This window comes from Rhagoletis zephyria, unplaced genomic scaffold (genome assembly GCF_001687245.7).
Source record: "Rhagoletis zephyria isolate East Lansing unplaced genomic scaffold, Rhagoletis_zephyria_1.1 Rzeph_scaffold_01583, whole genome shotgun sequence".
NCBI lineage: Eukaryota > Metazoa > Arthropoda > Insecta > Diptera > Tephritidae > Rhagoletis > Rhagoletis zephyria.
In genome coordinates, this window is record NW_016158667.1 from 23,951 (window position 1) to 46,843 (window position 22,893).

At 36.6% G+C, this 22,893-nt stretch overlaps 1 protein-coding gene across 3 annotated transcripts in view; it reads right to left on the reverse strand.

The window, feature by feature from the left end:
* Positions 1 to 22,893, reverse strand: part of LOC108364533 (uncharacterized) — a 72,322-nt gene that overhangs the window by 10,773 nt on the left and 38,656 nt on the right. For all 3 annotated transcript variants that reach the window (XM_017618245.1, XM_017618243.1, XM_017618242.1), the window contains one exon: positions 4,355 to 4,742. In XM_017618245.1, the coding sequence (XP_017473734.1) occupies positions 4,355 to 4,742 (388 nt within the window). The remainder of the gene's footprint in view (positions 1 to 4,354; positions 4,743 to 22,893) is intronic.

Genomic DNA, 22,893 nt, shown 5'->3' on the forward strand with positions numbered 1-22,893 from the left:
AAATGGGCGGGGCACCGCCCACTTATGATCACATATATGTATATCGGTAACCGTTCTACCAATTTGTACCAAACTCGGTGTGGTTATTGTGCTTGCCACATGAAAGCAAAGCGTTGAAAATTATTGAAGTCGGACTAAAATTACGGCCGCTTTTCATATAACGGTAAATTTCAGAAATGCTTGAAACTTCAATATTTCGAAATTGAAGGACGCCAATTTACTCAAAATTGATACGCCCCGGCTTACCATCTAGCGGTAGGTTTCGGAAAGGTGAAGAAACATATATTTAATACTTGCGCCGGGTATTTAATGTTCGGCTCCGCCCGAACTTAGACTTTCTTACTTATTTATGTATACATTTGTCTATATCTATCTCGATTCGTTTTGGCTGTTACAAACAACCGTTATGTGAACAAAATTAATATACCCTTGTGCACAAGTGCGCTCGGGTATAAAAATTTTTCACAAAGAATACTTCCAAGGACTCACCGACGGATGTATAGACAAATCTTGATAATTTTATGAAGAGATGAAATTAGATATATGAAATCAGCAACGTGAATGCAAATCACACCACGTCATTCTAATGGTTATAAGGCTTAAATAAATAAATTTAAATTGGTATATATGGGAGGTTTCTAAAGCTTAATCGATTATAGCTTTTGCCTTTCAAGCGCTTCTTTAAATAATTTATACGGAAATGCATCCTGCACTAAAAAAATAGCTTTTTCACATTTATTGGAAGGTCTATTTCATGGATGTGGGATAATAATTTTTCGGAGAACTTGGTGGTGCCAGAAATTACTTTGCCATTAAATATTTGAAATATCCAAGTTATTCAGCCTAACCTGCTCCGCTGGTGATTGGAATAAACGGACGCCTTCGTAAGTCCACGTTTTGCTACAAATTATATAGTATTTTTCCACAAAAATTCAAACAGAAAGTTAAAAAAAAACTAATTTTCCACAAAAATTCAAACTAAAAATTTTGGAAAAAACAATGTTGCAAGCAAATAATAAATGGCTAAATTGCCCCAGAAATATATGTTAATACTTCCAAAGACGCAACATATAAAACGTTCAACGAATAAAGGCAACATTTTGAAATAGGAGGCAGCCGAATGTCAGAAAATGAACAGAGAATGCTGCCTTATTACTTCACCTGTTTATTGCGCCATGGTATATATGGACTATTAAGGATACATATACGTTGCCAACTCTTTTGTTTGTAAACACGAGACCCTTCATATTGTCAACTTTTTGTTTATACAAATAATATTTAAGGTTATTCTAGTTACGAAATGGGTTATTTAAGAACAAGATCTCTTTCTGGCTGGTGTTATATGATATATTTAGTAAAAGAAGAAACAAACAAATTTACAGATGGAATCTGTTATAATTTGCCTATTTACAAAATATTATACCCAGTTTCGCCAATCAATTTTAAATTTATTAAGCCGTTATAATTTAAAATTACACTTTTTTTAATTTTAATGTTACTAATTTTTAAAATTGATTGGTGAAAACGGGAATCAGTGTTATATCTAAACATACTTATATAAGAAAGATTTCGATAGTATAGATAGTATGGAATATTTTGCACTATCCCCTGCAAAAAATGCCTGACTATATCGAAAATAAACTATCGATAGTACATTCACATACATACATAAATATGTGCATCAAAGAAACTTTTATTCATTGTTAGCTGTGGTGCAAAATATAAAAAAATTCGGCAAATTCAAAAGAAAGAATTAATAAAACTCAGTTTATTTAATTTGCATATATAAAAAAATTAACAAAAAAGGTTTTCTAACTTTATGTGGATGGAGAGAAAAGAATTTGAGGCTAGTGTGGGGACATACCAAAAAACTTGCGGAATTCGCTAAGGCCGACTGTGGAGGCAGTGACTCAGTGCTGGGACTCCAGCAGAACCTAGGAATGGGAGCGGAAGGACCACACGGCGCTGCGGAAATTCAGACTCCTATGAAAAATTATAAGAATTGTCTGAGCTCAGCTGCTCTGAAAAAGCTCGCGAAATTAATTTAATATTCGACAATATATTTTTACAAATAAATTAAAAAAAAACATTCAAGTTGTATTTTATAATTTGTTTTCATGTGTTTTTGGATATTTCGCTGCCATCTACTCACTTATTTATCAATTATTTAGAAGTTAGAATAGTGGTCAGAAAAATCACTAATTATCATGATATTTTCCCAATAGTTTCATCGCTAAACTCACTTGTACATGACCGACTAGATGACGAGTGAACATACTGTAAAGCAAATGCGCCCATGTGTGTGCAAGAAAGGGATGCACTTTTACACGCCCGTAGAAGTGGTCACTTTTTCCCCAAGCACATACAAAACTAACCGCTAAACTGACATTTTATTTCCCACTAATTTAACCGATAATCATAGGTCAGGCTTCTTGCAGGGTCACTATCCAAACTATCGAATGTATACACTATTGATAGTTTTCCAACACTATAGGGTACAGAGATTTCTGGAGACCTGTCAGTTTCATCGTAAGCGAGATGCTCGTCGCAGAGAAATTTTTGTACTTGAGCATTTCAAAAAGTGCTTACGAGTACATTTCACATGACGAAAATTACTGTATTCACAAAAATGTCAAATATTTTATTGAAAAACAAATCTTTATAAAAATTTATAGTTAAAGCAAGCTGTCAAACTAATTATTTGACAGTTCAACGCCTGCGATAGCTCGCAAGCGTTATCTCATGCTATCGATCTCCTGCGATTGCTATGAGCGGTCTCCACAAGCGATTCATCGTCGGAGATGTATCGCAGCAGATGAACAATCGCTAATGGAGGCAGGAAGTAAACGTCGCGACAGTTAGTTCAGATCGATCCGCAATCAAGTTGGGAATTTTGCCCACAAGTTTGTATAGCTGTGCATACGTCGCTTTCTTTCTTTTTTACTATACTATATCTCCCTTCTTAAGGTATTGGCCCAATGCAGGCTTGCTTTGCTTGCCTCGCTTTGAGAACTGTCAGAAGCTATTTGGAATATACTAAAACGTATGAAGGCTGGCCAAATGGCAGCTTTGCTTCACTTGCTTTAAGCGCCTCAAAGTTTCAAATAGGCAAATGTTTTATTTGAAAGCGCTTTATAGGCTTTTGACAAAAAGGTATGTTCCCGTTCTAAATGAATTCAAACTGTTGCGTTCTTTTATGAACAAAAATTTGCTCACGTAATTAAAAAAAATATATATAATGTAAGTTATACAAAGTTTAATAAAAGTGATTATATGTTTCTATATTTGCATTTAACATATCGCTGACTGAAAAGTTGCTAAGTCCATTTTTACAAATTTTACAGGAACTTTGAATACAACATTTTGCGTGTTTAAAGCAAAGCAAAACTCCATACGAATCAAAAGGATTCGATCTTTATTAAAAGATTTCGTATTATTTTGGCCTTATCGGATTTTCGAAGCCTCTTCTGGACTTAGAAAATTTGCCTTCTATTGAATATAAATGAGAAAAAATAAAGCAAGTACCTTAATCCCTAATTTCTCTTGCTTCCTATATCATGAGGTTTCACAAATTGTGGACTTAGCAACTTTAACTTTAACTTTATTTGAAATTTGTTTGATGTTTTCGCACATTTATTTATAATTAATAAATTTACTGATGATTAAAAAGTTTTGCAACGGAACAAATCCTTAAGATTTTTCTCATGACCAGACGTTATATTGGATCCGTCGACCTATCTCGGCAGCCAGTTCGAAAACGCCCTATCTCAGAAAACTTTTCAAGAACGCCCTACTTCCGAATTTGATTGAAAAACGCTTTATCTAATAATTTGGTTGAAGAACGCCCCATATCAGCGGCCGATTAAAAAATCCCTATCTAATTCTGAGATAAGGCGTTTTTCAATAAAATTCTGAAACAGGGTGCTCTTCAATAAAATTCTGAAGCAGGATGATCTTAAAAAGTTTCTGAGATAGGGTGTTTTCGAACTGGCTGCCGAGATAGGTCGATCTTCCACTGANTGATAGGGCGTTCCTCAACCAAATTCTGAGATAAGGCGTTTTTCAATAAAATTCTGAAACAGGGTGCTCTTCAATAAAATTCTGAAGCAGGGTGATATTAAAAAGTTTCTGAGATAGGGTGTTTTCGAACTGGCTGCCGAGATAGGTNTTCTGAGATAAGGCGTTTTTCAATAAAATTCTGAAACAGGGTGCTCTTCAATAAAATTCTGAAGCAGGATGATCTTAAAAAGTTTCTGAGATAGGGTGTTTTCGAACTGGCTGCCGAGATAGGTCGATCTTCCACTGAGGTGACGATATACAAATTTCGTTATTGCTTAATGTTTTGTATACGTACTTTGCATCTGAATATCAACAGCTCCTTGAATGCTTTGCAATGCTAATGTACTTTCACTACGAAGATTGTGTGAGCAGCAAAAGTTTTTAAAATCTGAACAAGGATCCAAATTCCAATTAACTTTAGCTTGAATATTTGTAGAAACGAGTTTACAAATAGTTTCTGAACATTCTGGCGTTGGAGACGGTGTGGGATTACATTCATCATCAGTAGAAAAACATTCCCTTGGAAGACGCGAAGGAGCAGTACTTATTAAAAATAAAATCGGGGACGCTACCAACAAAGAAGTTACCAAGAAAGTTGCTGCCGTTATCGCGATTTTGTGAACTGTTGTAGACGTGCGTAACCAAATGCAAGGAGCGCAACAAATCCAGCCCAAAGTTTCATTCTGCAAATACATATACACAATACATAATATAAATTAATATTTTGGAAATTTAGTTGTTGATATTGAAAAAAATCGATTGCTATGATAATAACATTTAGGGCTGGTTACTTATTGTTTGGTTAACACTAACTGCAGTAGGGATTTTCAAAAAAGATCGGTGTTTCTAAAAACTGGTTGTTTTAAATTTGGCTAATTACCTTTCTTAATATTTTTTTTTTTAATTTAGGTATTAATCGTTTTTTTCTTTTTAAACCGAAAACCGAAAATTCGATTTTTACATTCACCAGCAGTGTAATACCATGTTCGGACCGACATCAAAAACGTGTTTTCGTTGCTATAACTGGTTTTCGGTCTAAAACTTGTGTTTTCGTCCATGTAAAATCTGTCAAACGAATACCAGTTTTCGCTGAAAACCACTTGAAAACTCACGTTCCACTCATTTATTTATCGAATTGGAAGTCATATTTTATCATCTTTAATACGCTAGTTGGGATTTATTGTCAATTGGCTGGCCAAATTAAAATATGAACAAGAGAAAAAGGTTGCTAATGATAATAAAATTATAGACAAATATTTTTATTTTTGTTTTTCGTAGCAAAACTGTAAACAAAGGATGAAAGAGACGTCATCGAAAACATTAACTGCCGGTTCGAATAGCTTTCAGCCCACAATCCCAAAACTCGTTTTCAAAACGTTTTCGTTCGCGGTCCGAACATGGTATAAGATAACGATTTTGTATATCTTGGAGATAATAATTAAATTTTATGGCATACCAAAACTTCAAAGTGACTACTAAATTTTTTGCTGATCTGGAAGTTAAACAAAATCGATTGTGAAGTCGCCTTGTTTTCATTAGGTCATATTTGAAGTCAAATGTTGTTACAATAATGAAAACGGGTCGCCTTCTGGTGGCATTTGCGTATGTTGTCATATATCACCACGCACGGTCATATAAAACGACAGCCAAGTGGAAACGGCACTCGCCGCTGATGTGGCAGCATTTGACAACCGAAATGTATTTGCCAACATGTTGCAGATCGATTGAACTTTCAACGCTGATGAAGAAAATATAACAGGCTAAACTTCAAGTTTCCTATTTCTTTTTATGTTTAATAGCTCGGAAACTACTTGACCGATTAAAACAGTATTGATGCCAATTCAAAGATAATTTTATTACCTTTTTTACGAAGTATTTACTACATATAACCATTTTTAAACCAAATTGTAGGTAAATGCCATTTAAAAAAATATGTATATACAATTTCGATTTTTACCGCTACTTTCGTTAAATTTTGCCTTATAAAAAACCTTTCTATATAAAACAATAACTTGTACTTTCTAAATAATATAAATTTATGTAGCATTAATCATGCAATTTTCTTCAAAAAAGGTAATTTTATGAAAAATTTCATTTTTTTTGTTTTTTAGTATATTTGACTTAAGAATATAAAAAATAATAAAAATTATGTACATCGACTGAAAGATAAGCCAATCATCTTTATTTTGACATCATTAGTTGTTTAATCGGTTATGTAGTTCATAAGATATTGATATTTCAAAATATCGAAAAATTTAACTTAACCTCCTATATCTTCTTAATTTTTTACTTGCGTTAAATAAATTTGGTAAGGTTGAAATCAGCATGAAGAGTTCTATCCAGTTACAGTTTTGTTAGTCTGTAGCTAAAAGGTCGGTATTCTATACGTTTTGTAAAAATTTAACTTCGCATTTGACATCAGTAGGGTTGCCAGATTTTTTATGCGCGAAATCAGTACGTTAGACTTTTTCATTCTAAAAAAATCAGTACTTTTCAGTACATTTTTATTCAAAGCAAAATTATGAATGTAACATATAATAAGGGTTTGAAAAACTGTCAGCACAGCAGCAAAAGTTTTTATTTTTTCTTTTGCTTCGCTTTGAAATTTTTGATTTTCATTCGAACGGCTTCGCTTTTGCTGTGATTTTGAAAATTGTATTCTTTTTATCGGCAGTTTATTGAAAAAAACGTATTGCTTTCGGTTTACTGTGATTGTCTTTTGCTGTGCTGTGATCTGCTTGACTGTGATGTGCACATGAAGCTTTGCAGCATGGAGTGTATCTACATATGTACATACATAACATGTATATGATTTAGCTGACTCGCCAGAAGTGAGTACTAGCCACAAAATTTGCGATACCATTTGCCTTCCTTTGCCTAACGAATTTAACATGGCGATGTCATTGGAACCTTCCGAGCGCTACACGTGCCATGACCTTTCGCTAGCGAGTTGCCGTACAGTCAGTAATGTATGCAATCTTTATCTTATGCTCGTGTCTTGTCACCAGTAGCACTGCATACATATAACATCTTCTAAGTTATAGTCAAATTTGTATTGCTTTGTGTTGCTTCCCTGTCGTTGTGCTTCCACAAATTACTTTTGAACTGTCTGATTGCCTTAGAAATTTCACAGCAAAATGGCAGCCAAAGCATTTGCTTTTTTTCTGAATCGCTGTTGCTTTGCTTTATCATAAATCCCGAAGTCAAATCACAGCAAAAGCAAATTAAATTAAAAAAATTACAACATTTTTAAACCCTGCATATAATACTTAAAAACGCCAGAGTACTTGTTATACCTTTCATGAGCATGAAATTGTATTATAACTTTGGTCCGATGTTTGTAAGTACCAAAATAAAAAGAGATAGACCCATTAAAATGTATATTTATATGACCAGAACGTCGAGCTGAGTCGATTTAGCCATGTCCGTCTCTTTGTATGCAATCTAGTCTCTCAGTTTTCGAGATATCCGGATAAAATTTGGTAGGTGGGTGTATTTTTATAATGTATTAATCATTTGTCGGAACCGGATAAATCGGACCACTATAACATATAGCTCCCATACAACTGATTGTTGATATGAGATTTTTCGTTATAACTTTTCCATTTATGCAGCTAGGAACATGAAATTTCGCATCATTTTCACTCATTATTAACAGAATACTTACAACATATATAACATATTTGTATCTTCCATACATCTGATTGTTCAGATATGAGATTTTTCGTTATAACTTTTCCATTTATGCAGCTAGGAACATGAAATTTCGCATCATTTTCACTCATTATTAACAGAATACTTACAACATATATAACATATTTGTATCTTCCATACATCTGATTGTTCAGATATGAGATTTTTCGTTATAACTTTTCCATTTATGCAGCTAGGAACATGAAATTTCGCATCATTTTCACTCATTATTAACAGAATACTTACAACATATATAACATATTTGTATCTTCCATACATCTGATTGTTCAGATATGGGATTTTACTGTAAAACTCCTTTATTTGAACAGCTAAAACCGATAAATTTCGTAAGATATTTTATAAATAATAATACAAAGTCTACTGAGAAAATCGTCAAAATCTATGCTGTATAAGCTTTATCTCCTATAGCACTGATTGTTCAGATACCAGTTTTTGCGATATATCTCCTTTATGTAGGAAACTAAACCCAATAAATTGTGTTACCGGTTTACATACCGATCACATAGCAGTGAAAATCACTTAGATTGGTGCCATATAAAGTATATCTTCCATACCTCTGATTGTNGTACTTATAATTCAACGCTGAGCTGCCGCCGTTTTGAAAAAATCGTTCCATGTACAATGAATTAAACAGTGTAAAATTATATAGGAAACATCTTAAAAACATGTATTTAGAAACTTAGTATTATTATAAAATATTCTAGTTATTTTATCACATTAGTAATATAAAATATAATAAATTTGGTTGCAACTGCCACCAAACGATGCGGCGTTAAATTTAATATAAGCGGCGTAAGTCTTTTCGATCAGCTGTTTAGGCTAAGCCCAACACGTTGAGTTCAGGTAGCGTAAACATTTTCCGCTGGAAAAAATGGCGGAAAGTTGCCAACTGTTGAGCTGAGCGGAACTACTCAACTGTGCATTTCTAAGACAAATAGCCAACGGTTGGGCAACAGCTACGTCTTATAAACGCGGCCAATGTCAATAAATTGAGACAAAATAATTGTAAGCTATAGGCAAAAGAAATTAGAATATTCAAATTTGTTATTATTAAAATGAAAATTATTTTCGAGTTAACTAGCAACACTCGACAAAACAATGTCAGCCTTGAAGAAGTGAATAAAATCAGTACAAGAGTTTAAAAATGAGTACTGTACTGATAAAATCAGTACGTCTGGCAACCGTCGTTGGCCAGTTTTTAAAATGTAATGGAAACGCCTTTGACACCAAATGAACAGCTGTCAGATGAAGGCAGTTTTTGATGTCAGTGATTTTGACCTAATGAAAACCAGCCTTGAATATTGTCTTTAACTGTTAAAAAGAACATAACTCCATTCAAAATAATTATAATTATGGTTTCTGAATTAAAGTTTGCTTTTGTACAAATATGTATGTCAAATCCTTCAATATATTTCTTATTTTTTGAAATGAAGATATAAGATGAATAAATAAAATAAGGTACAAATAATTTTTTGAATTGATTGGCGATGACAGCAGAAAGAAGATAGTGCAATATATAAGTCAGTTAAAGTTGGGGGCCGCACGGCGGCCCGAGTTGTCCTTCCTAAAATAAAAGACAATAATTAGTTTTGTACAAGTGTATTTACCATCTGTTCCCGCTGTCCAAAATGGAATGAACACACCATATTTCTTAATACTCTGACTTAGTGTCTAACCGGCTGAATTAACTGCTGACGCTGCGCTTCCCATAGATTCAATTATGCTAACGCATGTTCGATTATTTTTGTATACGAGTTCAATTACCCGCACTGGTTATGCGCGTGTTCACATTGTGCGGCGTCAGCACATTCACACAGGTGTTGTGTTCCGTTCGAGTATACGGATGTCGATCCGTGTTCTATAGCCTCGATTGAGTTTTGGTATGGTAAGGACTCCTCTTCGAGTATAAGTCTAAGGATTTCCTCTCGATCAAGCAGGTTCGTGTTTACAATTCGCGTTTTTGCAATTTGGCACGCTTGCACCACCTCCGATACTTGTTCTTTAAGGATGAGAACCTTACTTACGTCCAGAAGTTCAAGGTTTTCTTCTTTAACACTCTTGCTGATTGCATTAATGTGAACCATCATTTGATTTGCGTTCTCAATTGCTCCACGGATTCCGTTAAAGAGCTTGTCATTGACGCGATATTGGTGGTTGTTGTTGGTCACCACCTCGTTTAGGCTTCGAAGGATATAGTCATAATCCGCAGCATCTGGAGAGGAAGCAATCCATTTCCATGCCGAACCGATCCAGTCAATAGAACGTGTCTTTCTCAATTTGGTCATCTGAAGTTCTTCAAGACGTAGCTCAGTCTGGTTCAGGTGGAATTGTAAAACTGTCCTCACTGCTTNAAAATATGTATGTCAAATCCTTCAATATATTTCTTATTTTTTGAAATGAAGATATAAGATGAATAAATAAAATAAGGTACAAATAATTGTTTGAATTGATTGGCGATGACAGCAGAAAGAAGATAGTGCAATATATAAGTCAGTTAAAGTTGGGGGCCGCACGGNCAAATATGTATGTCAAATCCTTCAATATATTTCTTATTTTTTGAAATGAAGATATAAGATGAATAAATAAAATAAGGTACAAATAATTTTTTGAATTGATTGGCGATGACAGCAGAAAGAAGATAGTGCAATATATAAGTCAGTTAAAGTTGGGGGCCGCACGGCGGCCCGAGTTGTCCTTCCTAAAATAAAAGACAATAATTAGTTTTGTACAAGTGTATTTACCATCTGTTCCCGCTGTCCAAAATGGAATGAACACACCATATTTCTTAATACTCTGACTTAGTGTCTAACCGGCTGAATTAACTGCTGACGCTGCGCTTCCCATAGATTCAATTATGCTAACGCATGTTCGATTATTTTTGTATACGAGTTCAATTACCCGCACTGGTTATGCGCGTGTTTGGGGAAGTGCGGCGTCAGCACATTCACACAGGTGTTGTGTTCCGTTCGAGTATACGGATGTCGATCCGTGTTCTATAGCCTCGATTGAGTTTTGGTATGGTAAGGACTCCTCTTCGAGTATAAGTCTAAGGATTTCCTCTCGATCAAGCAGGTTCGTGTTTACAATTCGCGTTTTTGCAATTTGGCACGCTTGCACCACCTCCGATACTTGTTCTTTAAGGATGAGAACCTTACTTACGTCCAGAAGTTCAAGGTTTTCTTCTTTAACACTCTTGCTGATTGCATTAATGTGAACCATCATTTGATTTGCGTTCTCAATTGCTCCACGGATTCCGTTAAAGAGCTTGTCATTGACGCGATATTGGTGGTTGTTGTTGGTCACCACCTCGTTTAGGCTTCGAAGGATATAGTNGTTCTCAATTGCTCCACGGGTTCCGTTAAAGAGCTTGTCATTGACGCGATATTGGTGGTTGTTGTTGGTCACCACCTCGTTTAGGCTTCGAAGGATATAGTCCTAATCCGCAGCATCTGGAGAGGAAGCAATCCATTTCCATGCCGAACCGATCCAGTCAATAGAACGTGTCTTTCTCAATTTGGTCATCTGAAGTTCTTCAAGACGTAGCTCAGTCTGGTTCAGGTGGAATTGTAAAACTGTCCTCACTGCTTCGTTTTCGATCTCATACCGTGTTGTCTCTCTTAGTTTTTCCAACGCTATGTTAAAGTAGTTAAGGTCAATCACGTGGACGAGACTAAAGTGTCCATTCAAAATCCAGCCATGCCCATGATCAATAGTCACCAGAGGGGAGTCGTAGCTGTATATGTTGAGGCCGCAAACGCCGGATATGAAGAGTAAACTGTCTTTCGAAAATTTTATGAGAAAGAAAAAAAATTTTAATTATTGTGGCCTTTTTAGATATTCACACCGCAAGTTTTATGAATTTTACATTTTTTGTACCTTACTTCGGGGACAGTGAGAAAAAAAACTGTGCTTTGCCTGAGATTAGTCTAGGTCCTTCCAAATAGTTTTCTCTTAAATAGCCGTTAGTATGTGTTTTTCTTATTCGGTACCTGTNTCACACCGCAAGTTTTATGAATTTTACATTTTTTGTACCTTACTTCGGGGACAGTGAGAAAAAAAACTGTGCTTTGCCTGAGATTAGTCTAGGTCCTTCCAAATAGTTTTCTCTTAAATAGCCGTTAGTATGTGTTTTTCTTATTCGGTACCTGTTAGTGCTTTTGTTTAAACATTCTTTACTTAATTAATTGTTAGTGCTTTTGTTTAAACATTCTTTACTTAATTGTTAGTGTTTCGCTTATCGGTTAAGTATTAGTATTCTGTTTTTCTTTTTATAAAATTTAATTTTTTTTCCATTATTTTTTATACTTTTATATTATCTAATCACTTAATTACTTTATTTCCCGTCCCCGCGATTATAAGATTATGAATTTATTATTGACAAGACCACAGAATCCAAAAGTTCTGCAATAACCTTTAACTGAAATCAAAGTGTGCAAAATTTTTTGCAAATAAAACAAAAACTTGTGGTCCGCTTTGATTTCTGTGGGCTTATCAAGTCTTGCGGTAAAAGAGTTGCCTTTTTTGCTATAGTATATGCCTCTTTTATTTAGCATTCCCTGCTATTTTGTAGTGTGCTATATAAGCCTTTTTCACGTAGTATTTCTTGTTTTTTTTTTTGTTTGTGGGCTGTAGACGCCTAACTAGCATTTATTCTGTTTTTTGGTGGGCTACAGATGCCTCTTTTATATAGCATTTTCTGCTATTTTTAGTGGGCTGTAGATGCCTCTTTTACATATGTTTCTGTTTAATTGTGGCGTTTTTAACTTTTCGCTCGGTGTGCACCTGATCGTGTTTTAATTTTTATTTTATTTTTTTATTATTATTATTGAGCCCTAGTTTTTATATGTACCTTGTGAATATTCCTACCAGTGTCCGTCTCTAGGGTTACTCAGTTGTCCTTGCGAACCCTTTCCTTTTTATAGAGTGGTTTTTGTTTACTCTTAATCTGTTTGTCCCTTACATAGATATCGTCTCCTACCTTAAACTTTTTTATGCCTTTCCTCTTCCTATTTAGTCGAAGGTTTCGCGATTCTTAATTTTTTCTAATTAGATCTTTAATTTCCCTGTGGACCTTACTTCTAAAATCTGTCGGTCCTTGGTAGTTTATTCTTTCGGTTCGATTAAAGAATACATCACTACGCTTCCTTTTGGTCACAGAGTGAATCGTTGTATTATAGCGGTCGACTACAATGTAGGCAAATTCTTTGGGACTCGTATTGCTTATTTCCCTTCGCAGACATCGGTAGATTTCGATCAAATTTGAATGAAATCTTTCGCTCTGCCCATTCACTTCACTTCTTTGCACTGGAGTTTTGTACAATTCAATCCCTAAAGCTCTTATATAATTGCTTACTAGAGGGCTCATAAATCCTCTCTCATTGTCTGTTAATATGACCCGAGGGGTTGTGAAGTAGTGGATAAGCTTGGCAAATTTTGAACGAAGAGTGAGGGATGAGCGGTTCCTTATGTGGAAAAGTTTTGCAAACTTCGAAAATTTGTCAACACAGGATAGAAATTTTTCGTTTTGGATTTCGAAAATGTCAACGTGCAATATTTCGCATGGGTATTTAGGAATAGGCGTTTCCTTTATAGGGGGTACCGCGGGATGTCTATCGTACTTGTTTGTGAGGCAAGTTTCGCAGATAGATGCGAATTTCCTTATCCGACTTGCCATTTTAGGGAAATAGTACTTTTCCAGGATTTGCTCTTTATTTTCCCTGGGGTTTCTGTGTGCCCTCTTATGTTCATCTTCCACTATTTTGCAAATTCTGTCTTCGTTGGCCACGTCCTCAACTACCCGTTAAGTTATCCTAATTTTATATAAGAGAAAATGTTCTAAATATACCTCCTGTAGGAGTTGCAGACGATTCTCTGGGATTTTAATACCATTTATGAGTGACGGATTGAGTCGCTCCTTTCGTACTTCTATTACTGTCGGTTTATTGATGCTATCCAGGGTGATGTAGTGTCGAGTAAAACCAGGATGTGGGTTTTCTACGCATGTCAAAGCATTACCTTCCCTGAGCACTATTTGATTACGAAATACATTCAGGGGACATTCGACGTGTGGAATGAGGTCCGATGCGTCTTGCTCCGCGCTATGGACAGTCGCCAGATCGCTTTCAATTTCTGAAGCTGGAGCGCTGTTTAATTGTGCATTTACCCTTGTCGGACTTCCACCTTCATCATCATCTACCTTACCCGTTGACTATGCCCTGGTTAAATTGTTTGCTTGCTTGCTCTGGCGTTATCCCGGATGAATTTTCGATAATACGATGACATTCCAAGGAAACTTTTCAACTCTTTTAGCGTTCGGCCTCTATGGTCTGTACCTTTGAGGGGTCTGCTTTTATACCGTCGGAGGTTATTATATACCCCAGGAACTCTACCTCCGTTCTCATAAACTTTGTTTTTTCTATGTTTACCCTGACGTTGGCGTCTGCCATCCTTTCGAATACTATATCGACATTTTTCATATGCTCGTCTAAATCTTTACCAAACACTATGATATCGTCAATATAGACGTAGCATATTTTCGCAATATGTTCCTTCAAGACGTCGTCTATCATACGCTGAAATATGGCCGGTGCATTCCTCAGCCCAAAAGGAAGTCTTAAAAATTCGTACTTCCCATTCATGGTTGAAAATACTGTTTTCGGGATGTCAGCCTCTTTCATTGCTATTTGGTGGAACTCGGACGTTAGGTCGATGGTCGTGAAGTATTTGGCGTGACCGAGGCTGGCTAATGTTGCGTTGATGTCAGGGATGGGATATGTATCGGGTATCGTGATTGCATTTAGGCGTCTAAAGTCCACTTCCATTCTGTATTGCTCTTCTCCGGACGGCTTTGGTTTTTAGGTACCACCCAAATTGGAGAATTGTAAGGGCTTTTGGATGGACGAATAATACCTTCGTGGAGTAGTTCGGAAATCTGTCTGTCCACCTCTTCTCTCATATTCGCCGGGTAGGGATAGCTTTTGGCGTATAGAGGATCTTCTGTGGTAGTTTTTCTTTCGGCCCTGACAGACGTTTTAATGATAATTTTTGGGCTCAAAGAGATGCGAGTATTTTTTAAGTAGAGATTTCAGAGCGGGCAACACTGCCTCCGGGATCGATGCCTCAGAAAAATTAATACCCCCAACGGTTTTGTTCTTGAGTGGAATTTTAATATCCGGATCTATTTTCAAGGTATAATTTTTCCTATCTATCACAGCCACCAATTCTTTCAGGGTATCGTCTCCTATTATACCATCAAAAGAAGTCAGCCCTGGTAGGGCATAAAACGTTAGTACAGTTTCGTTCCCCATACTGTGAAAAAATTGTCCACTAATTTTTTTGTTTATTGGAACNAATTTTTCCTATCTATCACAGCCACCAATTCTTTCAGGGTATCGTCTCCTATTATACCATCAAAAGAAGTCAGCCCTGGTAGGGCATAAAACGTTAGTACAGTTTCGTTCCCCATACTGTGAAAAAATTGTCCACTAATTTTTTTGTTTATTGGAACAGGCCCTGCAACAGTTTGCACTGAAAAGGGTGGATCAACCGGAGTTGAGCGGGCGGCTAGTTTGGGATTCACAAAATTTTTGTTCGCCCCTGTGTCGACAAGAAACTTTAGGGTAATATTGTCTTTGGTGACGCAAGTGAGGTAGGGTATGCTGGAATACAGAGCAGCGGCCTTTATATGAAATAGGCTGGTGGCCCGTCCATCATAAAATTTACCTGCTGAGCCTCTTCTTCTCCTGGCTCACTGCTACTTGCCTCCATGTTGTAGAGTCTTTGTTGTTTTGGAAGTCTTTCAATTGATGATGCTGGTCCTCTTTTAAACGCGTTGTTGCTTGCAGGTCGATTAATGTAGTTTACCTGCTTAGACTGAATGCTGCCATCGATTTCCATTTTCTCCGCAGGTTACGGAGCCATGAGTCTGCCTGGAGACGAAGTGTTGGACTCTTGGTTTGACTGGAACTTATTGTATGGCACTCTGTTGTATCCTTGGCCAGCGTTTCTGTTTGTCCAGTTATAACTGGTGCGGGCTCGAGGAGGTATGGCCGGCCTCTGCTGGTTTTGCAACAGGTTATTCGTAGGAACAACAACCCTATTCACTGCGTTCGTATGCACTATTGTATTTCTTAAAGTCAGGTTTTGGATGTCAAGGCAAGCTGAGTACGCCTCTGGAAGTGTTTTTGGTTTCTGGACTATTAGCATGCGTGATAATTCAGGATTCAGACCCCNTGTTCGTATGCACTATTGTATTTCTTAAGGTCAGGTTTTGTATGTCAAGGCAAGCTGAGTACGCCTCTGGAAGTGCTTTTGGTTTCTGGACTATTAGCATGCGTGATAATTCTGGATTCAGACCCCTAACAAACACGTCAAGGGCCCTATTGCGGTATGTTTCTATGAGGACGGAAACCGTTTCCTGCGTATAATCGTCACATTTAATCTTGTTGACGATCAACGACAGTTGGTGGTTAACTGTCGCATAAAATTCATCTAGTTTGGAATTTCTTTGAGCCAACTGATTTAACTGGTGTTCTAGCGTCCGTATGTCCCTCTTGTCTGCGTAGTGCAGTGATAGGACCTTTTTTNTCTTTGAACCAACTGATTTAACTGGTGTTCTAGCGTCCGTATGTCCCTCTTGTCTGCGTAGTGCAGTAATAGGACCTTTTTTATTTCAGTCCGGTCAATCTCGAAAACATTTTATGCAACTAACGCCGCATCAGCCCCTCCCCGGATTTTTTGCCTAACGTGCTGATGGATAGCCTTATACAAAGGTTTTTCCTTGATCACTTCGTAATCGGAAAGGATGCCTTCGACATTATGTATCCATGAAATATATTGAGCTGGATTTCCCTCAAAAGTTTGCAGCTCTTTGACACAGTCGGGGAGCCTGCCGATTTCCTTGAGGTCCTGTTCGGACATTGGCGCTCGGGTGNTCGGGGAGCCTGCCGATTTCCTTGAGGTCTGTTCGGACATTGGCGCTCGGGTGTTCGCGACTGAGCTCCCTTGTTGAGCCACACTATTTGCTCCTTCTACACTGCCTAGCCTCCCGTCAATCCTGGTAAAGTTTTGATCTAGGATTGCGCTGCTAGCTTCTATTCGTGGTAATCGAGCCTCTAATCCTAACCCATTTCTTTCAATTCCCGTTAGACGCCCCTCCAGTTTTCTAATCTGTTCGAGGAGAGCGTTAATTCCCCCAGTTAGTTCGTTTACTTTTGTTTTCAGTGCGTCCATTATTTCTTGTTTCAAATATTTATGCACGTTTTCTTTATAAATTGAGTTTTTCTTTTTTTTTGCAAAGTTTTATACGATCAAGTCACCGGGTAATGCCAGCACCAATATTATTTTTTGTTTTGCACGGTTATAAATTTTTTTGGCTCGGATCTTCGTCCTCGTGCTATGTTTGTATTTGCTTTTTATGCAATTAGTTTTTGTTTCGAAAAAAAAAACAATCAGTCTCGATTTGAGTTGGAGGTCGATCCCTTTCTTACGTTTTCAGAGTTTCCTGCAAAAAAGATAAGAAAGGAGCCGCGATTAGACTTGTGAAACTTTTACCGTGTTCTTATGTGTACGGCGACATGTACCAGGTTGGCGTTTCACGGCACATTAGTCTTAAATGAAAACGTTCGGTCAGGAAGGGCTGTGACATCCTTTTTAGTCGTCAATAATCAGATTGAAGGCAACCTACTAAGGCCCAACTTACTTCCCAACATAATCTTGTACCTATTGCAATTTCCAGTGTGTTCTTATGTGTACGCTGGAAATTCCGGAGAAATCGAGGTAGCAGTATCCAGTGTGTTCTGATGTGTACCCTGGAGACACCACAGGCAGCTAATGCAGGAAAACAAGATATGTTAACCTATTAGCCTTCGATGAGGTGAGCATCTGCCTAGGAGTATAGGGTCAGGGACTCGCCCAGCCATGTGATCGTGCCAGGATATTCAGTAAAGGCGTAGTCGTGGACGGTGTCAATTTGTTTTAATTTTCACTTTGAATAAATACTATTTACTGGTGTACCTGAGGGTCTTCGGGGTCACAGGTCCACTTAATATCATGTTATTCCTGGTTCGGTAGCTGATGACACGCAGGATATGACGTAGTAATTTACAGCTTTAGCCTGAGGTTCATTCGGGGTCACAGGTCTAAGCGACAATTTATTACTCGGCTATTAGAGCCTTTAATTTTTTTGTTCTCATATTTTTTATTGTTTCTTCGAATTTACCTCTTCTGGGAAGAGGAGCTTTTATACTCTGGAGGGTCACGAAAGGAATCGCAGAATTAAACTTCTATTATAAACGGTGAATCACGGCTTCAAGGAAATTAAGTTATTTGGATGGTCGATCCTTAAATTATTTAGTTCAGTATTTGGTTTTTATTCACTTCTTTGGTTTGACCCCTTCTAGGGAGTGGAGCTTTTCTTCCCTGGAGTTGGGGATCGCAGAGTTAGAGCAGATCACTTCCGTGTGCTCGAAAAAGTTAAAGTTGTCCTTCCTAAAATAAAAGTCAATAATTAGTTTTGTACAAGAATATTTACCATCTGCTCCCGCTGTCCAAAATGGAATGAACACAACATATTTCTTAATACTATGACTTACTGTCTAACCGGCTGAATTAACTGCTGACGCTGCGCTTCCCATAGATTCAATTATGCTAACGCATGTTCGATTATTTTTGCATGCGAGTTCAATTACCCGCACTGGTTATGCGCGTGTTTGGGGAAGTGCGGCGTCAGCACATTCACACAGGTCACATACCCCCCGTATTAACTTATATTAACAAGTAACTTTTAGCAAAAAAAAACCGACTTAAAAAAATATATATATATCTATATATTTCATGATTCAATGAGCGGAGCTAAACCAAATTGGTATGGGACCACCTCTGAGACACTACCTTTCCGTTGCAAAAAGAAGAATCGGTTGACGTGGTCCAAAGTTATACGGTAACATACATAAAAAAAATATATATATTCCCACGAACTGATAACCTCCTCCTTTTTTGGAAGTCGGTTAAAACGGAAAATTAATTTTAATTTCATATCGTCGTTTTTGTAGTTTTGTGTTTTTTTGTGGGGTTTATTCGCCCAATTCTATGTTTCTTGATAAATTGAAAGAAATTTTATCAAGATAAATCAAGTAAAAGCTCCCATCGTATTCTGTGTCAATATTTATAAAATGAAAAGCTAACGATTTCCACATGAGGGGAATTGACTTCCACATGAGTGGAACTGATTTCATTGGTCACGTTCAGAAGGCGCAACAGCTCAGTAACTGTTGCCATTGCACCTTCTGAACGCGTTGTTGTGTACTTCTGATCAACTGAACAGTTGCGTGTTAGATGATCGTAATATTTTTCTGGTCATTTGAGACAACATGTTGTTGAGAGTTGAATTTGACAGCTAATGCATCAAGCCGTTCAGAAGACCCATAACGATCACTGATTTTTTTAGCAACGGTTGCGCTCAACGGCTGCACCTTCTGAACCTACCCATTGTCACATGTGAAAAATTTGAATTTAAAAGCAAGCAATCTTTTAACTGTCGTGGCCCGGTATGTTGAGATGTCGGCTATAATTTTGTGTGTCGCGGGTCAAATTCCGGTACATGTAATATTTAAGTGATAGAAACAAATTTTTTAATACAAACAATTTTTAATTTTCATATGAAATTTCAATTTGTAAACGCTTGTCAATAGCATTTTTAATCTTGATAATTTTTAAGAAAAGAGCTTTTGATTTCTGTGCCAGAATTTCAGTTCTTTATAAATAACACCGTGCGACAGTCAATTTTACATACGAAAAAATCAGTATATGCACAAAACTGGGGGCCAAATATAGTAAAACTGCGTTTCTAGTTTTTCTCTCTGACGTCAGGATTTTTTTAAAAGGACTTTGAAATTTCTAGAATATGATTGAATAANAAGAAATTTTATCAAGATAAATCAAGTAAAAGCTCCCATCGTATTCTGTGTCAATATTTATAAAATGAAAAGCTAACGATTTCCACATGAGGGGAATTGACTTCCACATGAGTGGAACTGATTTCATTGGTCACGTTCAGAAGGCGCAACAGCTCAGTAACTGTTGCCATTGCACCTTCTGAACGCGTTGTTGTGTACTTCTGATCAACTGAACAGTTGCGTGTTAGATGATCGTAATATTTTTCTGGTCATTTGAGACAACATGTTGTTGAGAGTTGAATTTGACAGCTAATGCATCAAGCCGTTCAGAAGACCCATAACGATCACTGATTTTTTTAGCAACGGTTGCGCTCAACGGCTGCACCTTCTGAACCTACCCATTGTCACATGTGAAAAATTTGAATTTAAAAGCAAGCAATCTTTTAACTGTCGTGGCCCGGTATGTTGAGATGTCGGCTATAATTTTGTGTGTCGCGGGTCAAATTCCGGTACATGTAATATTTAAGTGATAGAAACAAATTTTTTAATACAAACAATTTTTAATTTTCATATGAAATTTCAATTTGTAAACGCTTGTCAATAGCATTTTTAATCCTGATAATTTTTAAGAAAAGAGCTTTTGATTTCTGTGCCAGAATTTCAGTTCTTTATAAATAACACCGTGCGACAGTCAATTTTACATACGAAAAAATCAGTATATGCACAAAACTGGGGGCCAAATATAGTAAAACTGCGTTTCTAGTTTTTCTCTCTGACGTCAGGATTTTTTTAAAAGGACTTTGAAATTTCTAGAATATGATTGAATAAAAAAATTATTCAAAAGATTCGGTGCTCTGTAGAATAACAATATGGGTATCAATTAAAAGGGAATATTCCGTAGAATAGAAAAAAAATTAATTTTTGGTGCACCAGGACGAATAGGTATTGAAAATGTCCTTTTAAAATTTTATCCTTGAATATCCTTGGAAATTTCCAATATTTAATTTTGAAAACAATATATGTCAAGGACTAATATGTTAGCTACCACATCCTCGAATTTCGTCCTTCTAACTTTATTAATTTTAGTTAAAAAAAATGTACACTTCTCTTTGTAAGATATTGATAGTTACAACATACATTCTTTCAAATACGCTAGCTGCGACATGCTTAAAATAGCTATATCTGAAATAATATCGCCTGAGTACGATGGGGATGTTGAGAACAGTGCCTTACACTTTAGTAAAATCTTGAATAATATATTCAGTAAACTCATTCCTCTTGTTAAAGAAAATACCGGACCTCGTAACTCGTTGTGGTTTAACTCAGAGCTAAAGCATTTAAAAAATCAGAAAAGTAAATCATTTAAACTTTATAAAAAATCAGGTCTGTCTTCTCACTACGCCGCGTACTCCATCCTTCGTCATAAATACAATGCCTTAAACAGAAAGTGTTACAGAAATTACATTAATAAAGCTCGCATTAACATCGTTTCTAATCCCAAGTCATTTTATAATTTTTTTAACTCAAAACGTAAAATAAATGGGTTTCCCTAAACACTGAAATTAGATGATGTTATTTCTATTGATGTAATATGATTGCTGATATGTTTGCAAATTGTTTTGAATCGAACTATTCTGTCGAGCCAAATGAAAAAACTTCTAGCTATCCTTTTCCACTCCCACAGTTTGACCACATCCGTATTCCTTCAATCTCCGCTGAGAATGTTCTCCTTCATTTGAATAGTTTAAAAAATTCTTTTCTAAGCGGCCCGGATGGTATTCCCTCCTGTGTCTTAGTAAGTTGTGCTGATTATCTATATAAGTCATTAACAAACATCTTCAATGCTTCTCTGAAGCAAGGAGTTTCCCCCTCTTTGTGGAAGGAGTCGTATATCTTGCCGCTTTATAAAAATGGAAGCAGGTCGAATATTGCGAATTATAGGGAAATCGCTAAGCTGTGTGCCATTCCTAAATTATTTGAAGAAATCGTTACGGAAGAACTGTCTTAATCCATAACACCCGTTATCGATGTATCACAACACGGCTTTTGTAAAGGTAAATCAACTGTATCAAACTCTATTGAATTCACTACAAATGTGAATAATGGTTTCAAAAGTAATTATCAAACAGACATCATTTACACTGATTTCAGCAAGGCTTTTGATAAAGTATCACATTCAACTCTAATATACAAACTTGATAAAATTGGTTTCCCTCCAATCCTGCTGCGCTGGCTTTCTTCTTATTTCATTGGCAGGAAACAGAGGGTTATCTTTAAAAAATGTTCATCTCGTGTAATTCATGTGACGTCAGGTGTACCTCAAGGTAGCCACCTTGGTCTCCTTCTGTTTATTTTATTCATCAACGATCTTCCAAATATTTTGAAGTATTCGAATTGCTTAATGTGCGCAGACGAGGTTAAGTTATTTAAGTTCATTGGTGCCTTGGCTTCCATCAAACGTTGGGCTAAAGAATTCAGAGATTCTTATGTCAATAAAGCTCTCTTCACCTCCCTAGTCAGGCCGATCTTAGAATAACGGTCCGTCGTATGGAACCCTAGATATCAAACGCACTCTGATAGACTCGAGTCGGTGCAGAAACAATTCTTATTATTCACGTTAAATAATTTGCCTTGGGATTCGACATTAAATCTCCCACCGTACAAAAGCTGCTTGAAGCTCATAAATTTGCCAACGCTGCACAGCCGTAGAGAGATGCTCGTTGTTTTGTTCATGATTAAGATCTTGAACTCGATGGTCAATAGTCCCTTTCTACGGAACCAGATCACGTTTTGTATTCCTTTCAGGCCTTCTAGACATTACAAGCCCATTAAGCTAACTATTTGTAGAACAAATTTTGAAATGCATGATGCTTTTCGTTGCCTATGCCAGGACTTCAATAAGCATTACGACTATTTTGACACCTCCGACTCACATTTTACCATTAAGAAAACCTTACTTGAGATTTTCAATAAATAACATGTAAACCCTTACATAACACCTTATCGTTCAGCTGGTTAACTGTATTTCTGTTCAGTTTATGAGGTAAACGTAAACGTGAATCGCTTTTTTGTAACTAAATAAATTAATATCTTTAACCGGGAACGATAAATTACACAATATCTATGACTGCTTAGTACAACTGTAATCGGATTCGTATATTTTCGCGAGCGCGCAAGACAATACGAGCATGGATCGGAAACTCGGCCTTTCCGACCATGATCAACA